The following is a 16505-nucleotide window of genomic DNA, read 5'->3' as shown; positions in this document are numbered from 1 at the left end:
GGTGGCACCGACGCCGTGTAGGTTTGCCACCAGCACAGTGCGGCCGGTCGGGCTGAGGTAGACCAGCTGGGTGACGTCTGAGTCCCGCTGGTTGACAGCCACCGCTAGAAGGCGGCCGGCGCGGCTGTACCTGGAAAGGGACGCGAAATCGGCGCTGACTTGTTGGCGGCGGGACAGTCTAACAAGCATCCCGCAATGGCCTGTAACTGCCAAATCGGACAGAGCTACCATCGACGGCGCAGTGATAGATCGCGAAACCTCAACAAACGCCACGGAAAATTTTGCGCTCCATTCTCCAAATACTGTTCTAGATTATTCCCCATTTAGGACATGCTGTCACGTTTCCGGCTACCCGATATCTATACGACAATCGCTTGCCGGCCGGTGCTTAATGAGAGCTGGCCAGGTGCGGGCAGGCCGAGAAGTGGCTGCTAGTGACGTCACCACACGCCGTCAAAGTCATCTCACCGAGCCAGGAGGGCGCCGCTGTGGCGGACGAGGCGGGCGCGCGGGTGGACCTGCTCCCAGGGCAGGCGCAGCACGGTCCAGCGGGCCGAGAAGCGGCTCTGGCCGTCCGTCAGCAGCCGGCCGGCCGGCTGCCAGCTCAGCGTCACCGTGCTGACCACCAGGTGCGTATCCGAGCCGAACACTAACGAACAGCAGGCCCACCGCTCCTCCTGAAGCCGACCCGCCCGAGGGCGGCGTCAGACGAGGTCCGCGGCAAACACCGCTGGCGCGCGGCAGCTGCGATACCGCCCAAGCCCAGCTCTCGCCACGGCAGCCAGACGGCAGTGTCCAGCCAGAGCCCGGCGACTCATCGCAACCACTACAACGACGGCGGTGACAAAGTAGAGAAGAGGCATCAGGAATCTTTGCGTCGTTAAATTATTTTTTGACCAGTTAAATGACGCTGTCAGTATAACGCCACAGTCCCGCAATCTGGCTGCTGTGACTGACTGGCTAAGCCCACGGAAATCGGGATCTGGAAACATAGAATATACATCTGAATCGCTGGCGATCAGACCACCGCAAGACAAGTACTGGTGAATGCAAGCGTCTGCCACGCCAACATCACGACTTATAGCGCTACCTTCACTGCGACCTCTACCGCCAACAGGGACCCGATCACCCGATCACCTGGTCACCGAAGGCAACATCGACGGTAGTCTCCTTGGCGTGCGCGGGTGGCAGTGGCACGTGGTCGGGGAGCGAGAGCAGCGACCAGCGGGGCGGCTCGCCATCCTCCCAGACAAGCAAGGGGCCACCCGTCGGCCGAACCAGCAGCGCCCGCTCGCACCCAGCATCCACAAACAGCCGCGGCACCAGCAGGCCAGCACCTGCCGCCAGGCAGATGGGCCGCATGGCTCAACTCCGTGTCTGGCATTCAGTCTCAACTAGCGTCATAATGCATGTTGGATGTTGCACGAGCATTGCTAAGCATACAAAGTGTGGCAAATGCTAAGGATGGCTTGCTGTATGTGCTACGAAGCAGACAGCCAAAGGGCAAAAACGCAAAAGTAATGCTTAGCTCATCACCAAAGTCTGTCCCAGTGGCTCAGCTGGTCAAAGCGCCTGCCCTAAAATCCACCATCTGTGGCGGCGTGAGTTCGAGTCACTTAAGGCGCTCGCCATTTATCCCTGGCAGATATGGCCTGCGGCCGGTGGTAGCGGTCGCGCTAAGTCAGTTGACGCCAGGGGGCAGGACGGAACGCGCCGGGCATTGCGGCACGTTAAACTTTTGCCACTAAATTCTGCCGTTGCCTGGAATTGTGCTACCGGATAGTAGGGGTCGGGGTTAACAAGGCAAGCACTGTTTCGCGTGAGCTCTGATCCCAGAAATCTATCCATCTAAAGGGTTCAGACCAAATAGTAGAAAAAATCAAATGCACCACAACAACAAGACTGCATAGATATTTTTCGCACCGCGCATGCTGCAAAACGACTGTTTCATAATGAAAGTCAATACAACTTGCTCCGCTAGTCGTACTGTGAACAACACTTTGCTCAGATTAGGCTTCATGCTGTGACTTTTTAATTCAAACGCGAAGAGCATGTTTCATACAAAATAAAGGAAGCATAGGCATTGCATTCACATATCTACACAATTGGATGCTAGTTGTTCATCAAGCTTGAGAATTACGTTCTAAACATTTTGTTCACATTGCGTGGGGAGGAGCCGAATCCCAAACAAATCACGAGTTATTGGTCATACATGACCCTAAATCACGCCTGATTGTGTGAGCTGATCGACATATCAGCGTATTTGTAAGCAACTTACTGTACCTTATGACAATGCCACCCGCACAAACAGATTGTGAAGCAAAACCCAGCTTGGCTTACACGTTTGTTCTGACGTGAGCGGGCTGCGCATATGTTCCGTGGATTCTGAGCGCGGCATGAAGCAGTTGAAGTCTGCAGGCAGCGGGAAACATCGCAGGGTGTTCGAGTCTCGATGCCAGGTGAATAGCCCGTCGTCAGGGCTGACACCCGCCAGGTATGCCCCGCCCGGCGAGACACACGTCCAAGAGGCGGCCCGCAGTCGCTCATAAAGGGCGCGGTAACGTATGTTGGGCCTCTTTGTACCACCTGATGGAAGCTGCAGGATGCAGGTACGTCCGCCATCCAACAGGAAGATGTTCTCTGATTCCTGCCCACAAAGAAATCAGCATCACATGCACCACATCACAAGGAAACAGTTACATCAGAATGATATTCCACAACTAATCAGGTCTTTGGTGTTTGGTGGTCACAGTTTTATGGTAGCACTGTACATGGTCCAGACTAGCTGCTCAAATCACCATGCAGATAATGTGAACATTTTGATACTTTCTGCTATTTAACTTTAAAATTTTGCAATATGTTGATATATGCTGCAAATAAATGAATCATAGGTACTCACAGACCCCACCCATTGCAGGGAAGCAAAGGGCTTCTTGTGCTTAATGGCTGCCTCTGAGAGAAGCTCAACAACCATATGCATGTTGTAACTGAACTGAAAAAATGCAGATGTTAATTGTTGTTTTCTTTCACATAGAAAAGTATGTTAAGCAGACAAGCATAGTGCACAAAATCCACATGCACTCAAGACTGCAACAATGCATGTCTTCCTGAACATACCTAATGATAGGGCAACATTGTGACAATTTTAGTGCATGCTCATCATAAACAAGTGCCTTGCAGGTTCAGACCACTGTCATCATCAATCTCAGTGCATACAGAGCTAATATTTCACAGAATAATTGTGTTGCAAAGAAGATGTAAAGCAAGAATACACAAGTTTTCAACCAAATTAGTTTTTAAAAAAATGAAAACAGCCCAAATTTGGTGTCCATGCGTCACACATTCAGTGCAACAATTTAACATAGACTTCCAGTGCAGGGGATGGATTTTTTTGTACAATGGTATGCCTAAATGTGCCTCACTAACCTCCATACTCATCACACAGAAAATGTCTGAGCAGAGTGTGGTTGAAAGGCATTTATCATCATACCTTTCACACCTCTACCAGCATCGTTTTGCCACATCATCATCATCTTTTGTATAACATCACGGAATGGATGATACGCCAACCATTGAACATGGGTGGATCAGGGCCCATTTTCAAGAAAATATGCATGCAATATTCCTGTATACTTCAGCAAAAAAGCCAGCACTTTCGAACAGAATATACCAATGTCAGCTTCTTGAAACATTCACAATGGATCGATTTAGTCACGTAGCTTAACAAACAATAAACCAAACTATATACGCCGCGACGCTCTTGACACCAATTTCGAAAACAAACCACATCCGCGGTATTTGTTGTTCAATCACGTTTGGTTCGTTGTCATGGCAACAGCATGGGGCTCGCATAAAATTTAAAAAAGCTAAGAGTATTAAAACCGCTTAAGCAACATATTATCAAAAATTAATACCATTTCAATTTTTTAAATTTATTTTTACGAGTCATATGCCATAATTTTGTCGTTTCTTTTACAAAAATGAGATTTCTGCAACAACACTAATATCAACAATACATCTTGCAGGGCGTCAGCAGGCTTGACATTAATTGCGTTGTTGAAGCAAAGCTTGCGCATTTTACTCAGAACTAATTTTGTCAGCGGATATATTTGTGTGCTGTTGGTCCGTGGGGGTTTCTCATTTGATGGCAGCTGTCATGAGCCATGGTCGATAAACGATGATAGATTTCATGCTTTTTTGCTTTCTCTTTTGGTAACCTCTTCGAGGTAGGCTTTGTTGAAATGTATGAACCGCCCTCCTCGTCCAGCTGATACTGTAGGAAGGATTGCCAATTGTATCGTTGTAGCTGCATTTTCTCCCTTGCCGTTTCTCAGATGTGTTATCTCTCATAATCTATTAAGAATCATTGATCTGATGGGGCTAATGCACAGCTGCTTTTACCAAGGGCATGTCAGTTCTTGTTAATTGTTTCAAACAGGCCTCACATTGCATGCCTTCTTGCAGGCTATAATTAAATGTAACAGATGGCCTTAAATGGCTGCTTATCTTCAGAATTGCAAGCAGCTAAACATAAGCCAGAGCTAACAAGTGCTTAACACCCCTTAAACATTCACCTGTGTAAGGTAGAGTGACTATCTTAACCCTTACCCTGATGGGGAAGATAGTGTGACCCCCTTAAGGTTTTTTGTTGATGCCTTTCTGGTATGTTGTGCAATGGCACCCAGTTTTTCAGAAGCTGATGGGGCATAATTTTTGTGTGTTATCACATCTGAAAGCATTGCTAGCATTTCTAATTTTGGAGCAGGGGTGGTGTCTGTGCAATGTTGGATGGTGATGTACAGCCCGCACAGGTGGCCACCAGCATGGAACATGTGAGAAGGGTGACATTGTCACAATAACAGAGCCATACATCAAAAGTTATGGTCAAAACACATAAAAGTATATTCCAACATATTAAAAGCTGACCAAGAAACACACTTGTCCAGGTTTTGGTTCAATGTGGGGCTTATTCTCATGCATATGAAGATGCAAAGCTGAAAAATATCATTTGGAGAAAATTTGATTTTTTTGCATGATGTGATAGAGCCAATTAGTTATGTAGCAACATAAGACTTATCACCAATTGTGAGATCTTGTTGAGACCAATCCACAGTTGTTTTCTGCTAAGTTTGTGAGGCTCTAGGTTTAAAGTGTTTTGGTTGGGAAACAGCAGGAGATCACATCAACTTACTCTCTATCAGCCCATGTTATTAAAAAATAGCAAATCAGGATGAGGGTTATGTTTTGTAAATATTAACAAATTGGATGCATAAAATTGACTCAAGTAGGCTGTCAAGGCACTGTACCTTTATTATAAATGATCCACAATAATAAACCATGGTGAAAATCTCAACCTGAATAGGGTAAGGTGAGGCATCCTTAGTGTTTTTTTAAAAAAATATAGTTCTATAACATCTTTATTTGTTTCAGGCTGTGTGAAGTATGGCAGGGTTGTTACTTTGTTGTGTAATTTCTTTCTTGGTGAGCGATACAGTTGTCTTGGGGGCATCTCCAGGAATCTCAAACAACAAGGTCATCTTGGAAAATGTGAAGGCAAGACAGGTTTACCTGATCAACACTTAGTGTTTTGTGATTTTTCAGTTATGTTGATTTTTATGCATGATGGTGCATTTTTTGGATTTTTTGCAGTTATGTGTATGTATATTATAAATATTTGGTGTGCCTACAAAACATTTCTAATCATTTTTATGAGATTAATTATTTATGAATATTAGCAATATTGAAAATGTGCAGCCAGCTGCATGTTTACCCTTGCCATAGTACACATTCATCCAGCCCCCCCCCCCCCCCCACACACACACACATGCACACACTGTTCAGTATGGTGCACACTGCATCCAAGGTGAGTTGATTAACATACTGAAAATGATTCCTAGCATCACCCCCTGTGCATTGCTGCTTTCAATGTTTGCATGATCAAATCTGTATTTATGTTTCATTGAGGATCTGGAAGCATGGTGGATGAGAATATAATTGCATCCAGTTTTTTGGAGACAAATAGTTGATATATTTATATCATTCAAGCTATAATTAGCCAGATTTGTTGGATATGGAATGCATTCATAGCCAAAGTCTGCCTTTTTGTGAAGACAGAATGTTTCAGTCCAGGCTGTAATGTGTTACTGATGTGAATCATTCAGATGGAAGCTCTGCTATGCTTTGTGTCATATGGAGATACACAAAGTGCATCTGCTAACCCTTGAATGGGACAGGAGCTCAGTATTATGTACATTTGTGTTGCAGGAGGATGTGAGCAGACAAGAAACTGAGTCATTTACATATATTTCACCTGCCAGACCACAAGGGGCACACTTGGCAGATAATTTTGATGACCCATGGTTGTTTGAGAGAACTTGGGTTAGCTCTGAGGCAAAGAAGAATGAACATGGAGCAGAAAGTATTGAGTACAGTGGTATGTTGTTTTTGTTTTTGTTTTTCTTTTTATTCTGCAGCATATTGATAAGCTGGCATTAGCAGGACTGACTTATCACTAAGCATCTGATGTGCCATCAGTTCTCTCAGCTGAGGCCTAGCTGTGCTTCCAGGTAGACCCGAGACAGAGTTTGATACATTAGCAAGATTCTCTTCAGCAGCCAGCTGCACAACAGCACCAGTTCTCTCCACATTCGTGTGGGCGGACACCATTAAGCAGCATATCCACAACCGCCCTCATGATCTGTCTGTGTGTCGGCCGTCGCGGGCCACGGGTATCAAACGCCCTCTGCGTGTGTTGTGCTTCTCCATGTTGCGTACGGTGACGTGTCAGTGACGCCGGCACCTGACCCAGGTCGGTGGGCGCTGGAGCCGGCGCGGGACCGGGCCCAGTCAGCGGATCTCGGCCTGGAGCTGGGCTCGCCGGCGCACCAGGCCGCCGTCAGCCGCCGGCTGGAGGCGCCGCTCCGGCTAGCCGGCCGGCCGCTGGTGCTGCAGTACGAGGTTAGCGCCGCCGCTGGCGTCGTCTTCACGATGAGCTTCTGGCATGCGTTGGTCGTATTGGAAGATGTCTGAGAGTGCATCTGTTTGTGGTGCCAGCTGTTTGTACACGAACACTAGGGATTGCCGGCCGCCTCGATCGATACGTCCGCCGCTGCGGGGCGGGCGTCTGTGCCCTGCTGATGCCTTTGGCGCCGACTCCCTCGGCTCGTGGGGAGGACCGACGTCTCGCCGGTCAGCCGCCGACCGAATCGTTCCCGGCCCGCTGCGGGCCGCCGTGAGCCGGCGAGTGCTGACCGCCAGGTGGCGCGCCTGAGGCCGCGCGAGGCCGGACGCTGCGCCAGCGTCGCGCTGCGGCTGCTGTCTGACACGCCGGAGCTGCGCCTGGACCGCGTCACCGGCCGCACGCCCTTCTCACTGGCGTTGAGCGTGGAGCAGTGCGACGACCAAGCCGAGGTGAGGTAATCGCGCCCAGTTGACGTCCGAGTCGCACCAGGTAGCGACCCAACAGATTAAAGCGATGGTATAAACTCTGGGGGTATTCCAACCAGTCCACCTCCCGGTCTGTGTTTGGAATGCCCGTGGCATGAGGGTATTGGCACAAGGACACGATGATGGTAATTTTCACACCCTTGACTTGAGTGTCATGCGAGGCAGGGTTGTAGGCGAAGAACATGGAGCTCCCGTCTAAAATTTTTGAGTTTTTTTTCATGAATTTGAGCGTGTGCGTGTGCGTGTGCGTGTGCGTGTGCGTGTGCGTGTGCGTGTGCGTGTGTGTGTGTGCGTGTGTGGTGTGTGTGTGCGTGCGCGCGTGTGTGTGTGTGCACTGCTTTCGCCAGTTCGTATGTAAAACGCCTGCATAAGCTGCCAACGGAACATTCCAAAGTCAGTGCGTTTTGACTCATGCCTACACTCGGCCAAGTAGCATTTATATCGCGCCAATGCCAGACCGCGCGGACTGCTCTTTGTGAGGCCCGTGTGCGGTGCCTCTGCGCCGGCCGCGTGGCCGCCGGCCGGTCCACCGATGCCGTCTCACACTCGTCCTCCCCCAGCTGCGGGTCGTGCTGCGCCGCCCGGATCGGGACGGACCGGACCACGTTCACGCCAGGCCGGCGGCCAGCGTCCGGCTGCCGGGAGCGCAGGGCGACGCCGCGCACCAGTTCCGGCTGCTGATTCGGCCCGACCACACGTTCCATATGGCGCTGGACGACCGGGTGGGTGGGGCTCGCCGCGACTGAGGGCTGGGGGCCGGCGTTCGTCAGCGAGAGGTCGGACGATCGGCTTCAGGCGCGTAAAAAGTGGCGGCGCTAGTTGCAGTGTTACCACACGCGTTGTCAGGGAGTCGCTGCGTTTACGTAGATGATGTGGGCAGCTTTCAAATCCTAATGAAGAACGCCACATGCCGATCTGTCTTACCATATGCGACCGAGGCGGACCGGGAGTGAATCTGCTCATGAGGCGCGTGGTGCCCAAATAATGTGCTTCGATGTTTGCGCATGCTCGTCTTTTAAGCATTCTGGTGGCCTGCTTTGGCTCATGCAAAGAAGTGTTGCAGTTCATCCCCGTAGATCTCCAACAAATTGTGCTATAAAGCATTTGCCACATCGGCGGTGCATTGCGACGATTTGTTTCACGAACAGTCTTGACAAACCTGTGTGAATTTCGTTCAACGTCTGTTCAACGTGTGTGTCTTTATACTTTCCACGATACAAAACTTAAAAATTAGTGCTGATGTAGGTATGCGCCCAGATTTCGAGCTTCATTCCCTGGCTTTGTGCCGCGAGCTCTGCCAAGTCGGATGGTCATATCGCACGTCTGTGTGGGTGCGCGCGTGCCGCGTGTCTGTGTCCGCGCCGCCGATCACTGGAGCCATTGCTGGCGTCGGCAGGTGGTGAGGAGCGGTTCGCTGCTGGAGGGAGCGGCCTCGCCGTCCGGCGGTGTGGAGCCGACAGCTTCCAGCGCCGCCCCGACATTAGCCGAGCTGGCCGACGCGGTCAGTGGCGTGGCCTCGCACGAGGCCGGCCGACAGGGCGACCTGCTGGCGTCCAGCTGCCTGCTGCGCGGCTGCGATCCTGGCGGTTCCGGTGTGCTATGGGATAGGCGGGTCTGATGGCCGTTGTTTGTGTTCCCTCAGTGTGCGTAAATGTTATTTGGCGGCTGATTCTCCGTCATCAGAAGGGATATGTGATGCCCATTTCGTTCTGTCCTGAGGTAAACACGGCAACTAATTGCCGGTGTCCATGCCAGGGTGCGGTCAGTTTCGAAGTGCGCTCGGTGGCGGAGGGCCTCCGCCTGAACAACGTGCTGGTAGCCAGCTCACTGGAGGGCGCTCGCCAGTACAAGGCCGGCGCTGTCCAGCCGAAACCGGCGGCAGCGTCGGATGGAGGAGGTGAGGGGCCGGCACGGGCGCCACCGACTGTCCTCCGGGCGGGCGGAATGAACGCCCGTCCCGGGCGGGCGGGATGGACGCCTGTCCCGGGCGGGCGGGATGGACGCCTGTCCCGGGCGGGCGGAATGAACGCCCGTCCCGGGCGGGCGGGATGGACGCCTGTCCCAGGCGGGCGGAATGGACGCCTGTCCCGGGCGGGCGGAATGAACGCCCGTCCCGGGCGGGCGGGATGGACGCCCGTCCCGGGCGGGCGGGATGGACGCCTGTGCCAGGCGCGCGGGCGGGGTGACGCGCTGAGAGCCGCAGCAGCGGAACAAGCGCGGGCTGCCCCCGGAGCCGAGACCTTCTGGCAATTGCTGGCAGCTAGGAGTGGCAGTGGATTTAACTGGCTGGATGGGTGTGACCTGTATGTTTACCTCAGACCTCGATGGTCATAGCAGTGCTATCACCTCGGGTGTCATATTTGAAGTGTTATGACGAGACTCAGCACAACCTATTCGATAGCATGATACTTACCAGGTGGACCCGGCTGGTATGGCCGTTACACCGACTGCTGAGGGCGGTGACCATCTCCAAATATCCGGTTGAGTGGCGATGACGTCGTTCCTGTGCCTGCCGCAGCTCAGCACTCTGGACTGGTTCATGGTGTACAGCAGCGAGCGGCCTTGGCTGTACGGTGTGTACGTGCTGGTCGTGGGCGTGCCGGCGTGCCTCATCATCTCCTGCTTTCTACCAGACGATGTGAGCGTCCGCGCGCCGCTGTGCCGCGCGCTGCTCCGTTGTCTGCTGCCTCGACCGACCGCTGGTGCCGGCCGGCGTGCAAGCGCTTCAGGCGCAGTCTGTTGTATTGCATACCAGGCTCCACCGTATCGGATTACGGACTCGTGCGCTGTCACGTCTGTCATCCGCTCGGGTGTTAATGTCGGGATTAATCGACTAACAAGATGGGTTGCGCCGTGGCCTGTCACCCAAGCAGGCGGCGCTCTGCACCTGCGTGTCATCCAAATGGTGTACAGAGGGGTTTTTGTCGTAGCATTACACGGTCGACGGCGATGAGCTCGCGCAAAAGTGCACGTGTTTTAAGGTCAGTCTTTGTTCTCTTTTGGTGACGTGCGGAGCTTGCCTCGAAAATCCCGGCCATGTTTGTCCACTGCGCCACAAAGTGGTCATGAACAGGTGCGGTGCGGGCGCTGTCGCCGCACGGCTGTCGTTCTGTGTGACGCTGCACGGTGCCGGCTGCCGGGCGGTGATCAGGCCGCCGCCCCCCGCAGCTGGACCAGGCGGCGCGCCACAAGAAGACGGACGACATGCGGCCTTACGACCGGCTGGCGGGCGGCGGGCGGCGCTCCTGGCTGTTCTCGGCCGGCTCGGAGGGCGCCCGGTCCTCTGCTGGAACGCAGGTGCCGAACGCTGACCCCTCCCCCCCCCCCCCCCCCCCCCCGCTACCGCCGCCGCTCCGAGCCGTCGTCGCCGCCGCCGGCCGGATGCTGTGTCAGAATAGGCGCTTAGTGCGTTATCGAAGTCAATCACGTGCTTTGTGAAATTACTCACGTTACCTGTAATGACTCTACTTGACCTGCCTTTGTGGACGCCATTGATGTCTCCTTAACTACAAACTGATGACGACTCACCTCATTACTTGAAATTATATCTAAATTATTTGAGCAATGTCCTGCGAATTTTGGGCTCAACCGCAGCTACTGTTTGCAGGTAAATAGGTAGCCGCGTCTCAACAGTGCGCTGGATCCCAACCAGCACGGGAACCGGCTCCGCCCTGGAGGCCTGTGCTATTCCCGAGCGTCGTTTGCGGACCCAGCGCGTGTGTCCCGTCCCCCCTGCGGTCGTGGCTCGGTCTCTGACGAGTCGGCGTGCGTCGCCAGGGCGTGCGGGCGTCGACGGCGACATCTCCACGGTCGGGAGCGGGGCTGCCGAGGTCGGGCTCTCCCCGTCGGAGAAGAGCTCGTCTTGAGTGAGGTCCTCACGCCAGTGGGCCCGGCCTGGGTCGACCTGCGCCAAACCGGACCGCACCGGACCGGACCGGGCCGGGTCGCCGTCGGTTTGTCAACAGTTTGTGGAGCTCCCGGCCGCTACCCTTGCCTGTCAAGCACTAGTCATTGGTTCATGAATCTTAAGTGGTCACTAGCCGCGAGTTGTACGTTTTCTCTCCCTGGCTATCGACCGGCGATTGGCGAGCTGAGGTACGTCGGGTGATGGCCAGCTGTTGGTGGGTCAGCTGAACGCCAGCAGCACATTAGTTCCGAGCTGTTCACCTGCGCACCGCTGATCTTTGTCTCACGGTTGGACGCGCTGTCCGGCATCCGCTGGTCACTGGCAGTCGGACCGCCGGTCCCTGCACTCTGAACTGCCGGTAATTTCCATGTACGATGGTGGCTACCAGCTAGCTTATTCGTCAGCACTCACTTGCAAGTCTGGGTCAAGGGGTACCGGCCATGCCTCGCGAGAACTCCTTGACGGCCCGATCTCATTCACACGTGATGGCGTGACCAGCGCACATTCCGATGTCCGAGTTCTGGACGGGACAGCCTTGCGGAGGCTTGCAGCTCAAGCCGTCAAGCAAGCGTTGTACTTGAGCGTGTCTGTGAGGCATGTAGAACTCGGCGTGTGTTAGCCTTGTTAGTCATGTAAGTCGATTGTTCATGGTGTCTGCAGCCAGCGGGCTGTAGATGACGGATGATCACGTTAAATACGTTTCACTCTACGTCCACAATACTACGCACGCGGCGAGACCATGCCGGCACGAACGCCAGCAGAGGGCCACGGATAACCGACCGCGGCGGCCAGCCGTTGCAGATCGGTGATGTGGGACGCGCTGCGCCCGGTGGGTCCGCGCGGGTCGGCCTCTAGCGCCTGCGGGGCCGGAGCGGGGCCTCCCGCCTCACCCGGGCACGTCCGGGGCCCTGTCGCGCTCCGGCGGCTCTTGGGCATCCGACCGAAAGTGACGCGCGTGATGAGAACCCGCACAGTGCTGAGAACGAGCGCCTGCACGGCGTGCGCGGAGAGATCGCGCCGCTGCGGCCGCCGAGTCTGCCGGGTCTGCCGTGACAGGCACTGCAGACCGCCTGCCGCCGACCGTCGCGGCACTGATGCGGACGCCGCGCAGGCGTGTGACTGTCCGTCAAGTGTGCTGCTCGACACCAGCCTTACCAGCGCACCGGTGTGCAGCTCTTCGTGCGTCGTATTCTCTTCTGGCTGATGTCTGTTTTCCATTAAGCGTGCAGATTTATCATTAGAGCACTCTCCTCAATACAAGGTCTCTGCAAACGTCCTGCGTCTAGTTGGTGGTGCAGAATGGTACGGAAGCTACCACCGAGCCGGCCAGCCAGAGCGCAGGGACACGTGTCGAACTGGCCAAAATTTTTATTTCGATGCTGCAATTCAAAATAGACGACAATAACCACCCTGGCGACATGTTCCCAAAGTCCACCGAGGTATTTCACTCTTCGAGGCTAATCTTGGATCGGTTGTCAATTGGTGCCAGATAAATGTGGCGCCACAAAACCGTTCCAGGACGCAATCAGACGGTGAAGCAATGAGGTCTTTTTTACTAATCAGTGGAACTTTGTTATTTAGAGCAGTCATTTGAACTTAAACATATGCAGATAGTGGCAAGTGAGATTTCCCATCATATCTCAAGGCTGCCTAGGTACCTTCAGACGTGGAACAATTCCTATAGCGACTTCCACTTAACAACCAGTAAACCTATTGACAGTCTCATGCTCTGAACCTATAAGACCAATTGTCCCGAAACGTCCACCATTCGAAGCCGCCCTGCGGTCAACCTGCGTCAGAAGGCCCACGCAAGACAGCAACCGTTCGGCGCGCTGCTGTGCGTCACAGACCAGCTGGACTGAGACGAGTAACATCACTGGCATCGCTGCGTATCTGAAATGGGCGGAACGGCCTACTCGTGTTTGTTTAGGTATGCCGTGCTCGGGATCTGTATGGCCACGTAGTGACTGAGCTTCTCCGTCCGTGGAGTTCCGTTCAGTTTGTGGACGAGGAGATCGGTGTCCATATTACATAGCATGAAGTCAGCTTTGGATTCACAGTCACAGGACCGGTCATGACCTCCAACCCCACTGCGCAGCGAATACCAGCCAAAGCAGTCACGCTCCCGTTCGGGATACTGAAAACTTATTTGCAATCTGCGAAACGCATGGGCATATAACCGGCATGACATGTAACCTGCGAAACGCATGGACATATAACCGGCGGGACATGTAATCTGCGAAACGCATGGAGAGTAACCGCACTCGCACTTGCAGCTGAGTACATTCGTAACGAAGATTCATGTATATTCTGCACGGAAGCACAAGTGTGGATTGTAGGCTGTGGCACACGCTCATTTCCGCGAACAACCCTACTTCACTCATTTCGACCGAAATAGCCGCATGCCCATAAACAATGAGATGGTCAGGAACCACTCGCAGGATTTGGACACAACTGACGTCAGTTATGTCCATCACTGGTGCCCAAGATTTCACGCCCGGCGCATCAGCCTATGAACGGGCGGCCGTTCAGAGCGGTCCAAGGCAGGCTTGGCAGTATTGGCGATAAATCCCCATACTGGCAGCAGCGGAGGCAGGGCACAGGGGGGACGTGCCTCCCCCCTTGGGCTCTGAGGGGTCATTCGAGCCCCTGGAGACCTACGATTAAGGTCCTGCTTTGAGGGCCCAAAAGGTCGTCCGGAGATTGTATTCAAGAGTTCTAGCCAGTAGGGCCGGACACTCAAACACCAAAAAGAGAGCCCTGCGTGCTGATCAGGTGCCCCTGAGTCGAGGAGGGTCATATGTCGGTCAGACAACACCAGTAACGCACAGTTGGCTCCCAGGAGGCATGGGCCTGGGGAACCATTTCCCGAGCAGGGACAAAACCGGAGCCAACGATTTACATTGGTCGATACCCCAAAGCGGCTAACGGGGACACCGCTAGCAAGGAAAGGCCAGAAGTTGGCAAGAGACGGTGTTCGAGGAGCCTTGAAGAGCCTAGAGGGTCCACCGGGTCCGACGATCAGAGGCTCCATTGTAGGGTCTTAGGGAACGAAGGGCTGATTAGGGACACCCAGGAACCCGTTTGCGCCGGTCAGGGATACCCTGAGTCGATATGGGTCTACATGTCGGTCAGGCACCAACAGTGCTGCACAGTCCGCTCTGTATCGGTAGCTCAGCTTTGTAGCTTAGCTTTGTAGCTCAGCTTTGTAGCTGATTGGGAAAGGGCCCTCAGGCACATTCCCAAAGGCCTGGGTAGGGGCAGTTATTTACAGTTGTCGGGCCCTGCATCTGGCGGTGGTCCACAACGCCTAGCAGAGGGTGCTGTGTTCGCAAGAAGCCCCGAGCCAGCCAAGGGCAGTGTTTAATGAGGCCCGAAGAGGGGTCCGAGCGGCTCAACGGAACCGACTATCAAAGGCCCGGTTGGGGGGCATGAGGACCCGAAGAACGGTCTACAGGTCAAGAAACACGATCCTACCGGTCGTGACCTACAATATCGAAGAATTCTTCGTTCACCGTTTGAGGACCCTGAGACAATGCGGGTGTCTAAGTCGGCCAGGGACCACAAACACCGAACAGTTGGCTCCCCGTCAGATTCAGCCATGGGGGCCCATCTCCCAAACAGGAGCAAGACTGGGGGTCACGATTTGCATTGGTCTGGACCTCTGACGCAGTGGTTAAGGCGCTTACGCCGGTCAGGGGCCCACAGTGCATAGCAGGGGGCCATGCCTCGGCTAGTGTCCCCTAGTCGATCGCAGACTTTGCTTGATGAGGTCCCGAAGAGGGGCCGGAGGGTCCTCGGGATGATCATAGACCCGACTGGACTCGGGGGTCCGCCCCCTCCCATAGTGCCATGACCTGAAATGTCTGTCAGAGGGCTTCCATTAGGGCCATCTTATTAGGGGTATCTATCCCTATCATATATTGTCTCGGCACGGAGCCAAACAGCCGGCTCCATGTCCGCCTGAGCCCGTGAGACCCATTTCCCAAACAGGAACGAGGCCGAGGCCAGCGATTTTGAGTGGTCTGGATCCCCGACACAATGGGGGGGGGGGGGGGGGGGGAGAGAATATACGTAGGTCAGGGGCCACAGTGCTAAACAGGGGTTATGGGGCGGCCAGTGGCCTGAGTTGGCCGAGATGTTGGAGGGGGCCCGAAGAGGAGGTCGTTCAGGGGCTCACAATTGGGGCTCCTTTATCGTTCAGGTCATGGGTGTCGATTTCTCAAAATGGTTGGGGGTGGGGCGGAGTCATGGAAGTCGCAATGTGGGGACAGATGCGAAAAGCTTCGTGGATTTGGCTTACTTATGTTTTGACTATATATACACACACACACACACACACACACACACACACATATATATATATATATATATATATATATATATATATATATATATATATATATATATATATATATTAACCTACACTGGCTACATGTTTTTTTAAGGCTCATGTGCGTGGTCATAGCAATTATGAGAGTGGGAGCCTGGCAGTTTACACCCGCTTTTTGTAAACGCACGCGCATTGTGAGGCTTAAGCGTTACATTTGCATCTTTCTCTAACCTATTGAAAAAGTGAAACGTGCGCATAATTTTCCATGATGTGCTTCGGTGGTCTGTGGTCGTGCTACAATAGGACAAGAATAGAACAATACAAGATCAGAAGGTCCACAGCATATGTCGGTGTCACAATCTGCTTACCCGTAGGTTCTCGAGGCAAAAATTTAATCGATGAAATATAGGTATTTCAGCTCATGTAAAAACAAAACATGAGCGTTCCTCTGTGCATCATCTCAGAGTACGGTTAGCACCCTTTCCCTAAATGCGCTCGGGCAGATGGGCTCCCTCTAAGAATACCTTCTCCCTGCTCGCTGAAAAAAGCACACACAAACGAGCCTGTCGTACTACTGCGGGGCACTTTTCTAAGCTGCTGTGCCTCTAAAGGGAAAGCGAGCCCCACCCGTTTCAGTTCACACGCGTGGCAAATGCAACGTTCGTCAGCATATTGCCATGTGAAGCACAAGCTGATTTTAGCCACGTCGCTATTTGAGCTGGTTCTTCAGTGGCGGTGCGGTTATACTTTGTACGCATACTTGACGCTAAATGAGCTCGCCTACGCAGGGGCGCAGCCAGCCTTGGCAATGTAAGGGAG

At 53.4% G+C, this 16505-nt stretch overlaps 1 protein-coding gene and 1 long non-coding RNA gene across 3 annotated transcripts; both read left to right on the top strand.

Moving 5' to 3' along the window:
• Window positions 1-4061: 4061 nt before the first annotated feature.
• LOC119091987 (uncharacterized) lies at window positions 4062-6953 on the top strand. Of its 2 annotated transcripts, none has more exons than XR_005093481.1 (4): window positions 4062-4122; window positions 5431-5547; window positions 6265-6433; window positions 6809-6953. It is a non-coding gene; the product is annotated as an uncharacterized LOC119091987 (long non-coding RNA). The 2 variants fall into 2 exon arrangements; XR_005093480.1 differs by having other exon boundaries at window positions 4109-4226.
• A 352-nt stretch (window positions 6954-7305) lies between these two features.
• Window positions 7306-12705, top strand: LOC119091986 (uncharacterized). Its single transcript, XM_037214931.1, has 7 exons — window positions 7306-7410; window positions 8007-8168; window positions 8843-8947; window positions 9202-9343; window positions 9965-10084; window positions 10615-10743; window positions 11224-12705. Exons 2-7 carry the CDS (start codon window positions 8151-8153, stop codon window positions 11310-11312), a joined length of 603 nt encoding a protein of 200 aa, XP_037070826.1. The 5' UTR covers window positions 7306-7410; window positions 8007-8150; the 3' UTR covers window positions 11313-12705.
• The last annotated feature ends 3800 nt before the right edge of the window (window positions 12706-16505 follow it).

This window comes from Pollicipes pollicipes, unplaced genomic scaffold (genome assembly GCF_011947565.3).
Source record: "Pollicipes pollicipes isolate AB1234 unplaced genomic scaffold, Ppol_2.1 Scaffold_3447;HRSCAF=4054_pilon_pilon_pilon, whole genome shotgun sequence".
Classification (NCBI taxonomy): Eukaryota; Metazoa; Arthropoda; class Thecostraca; order Pollicipedomorpha; family Pollicipedidae; genus Pollicipes; species Pollicipes pollicipes.
This window is presented reverse-complemented; position numbering and strand designations above follow the sequence as displayed.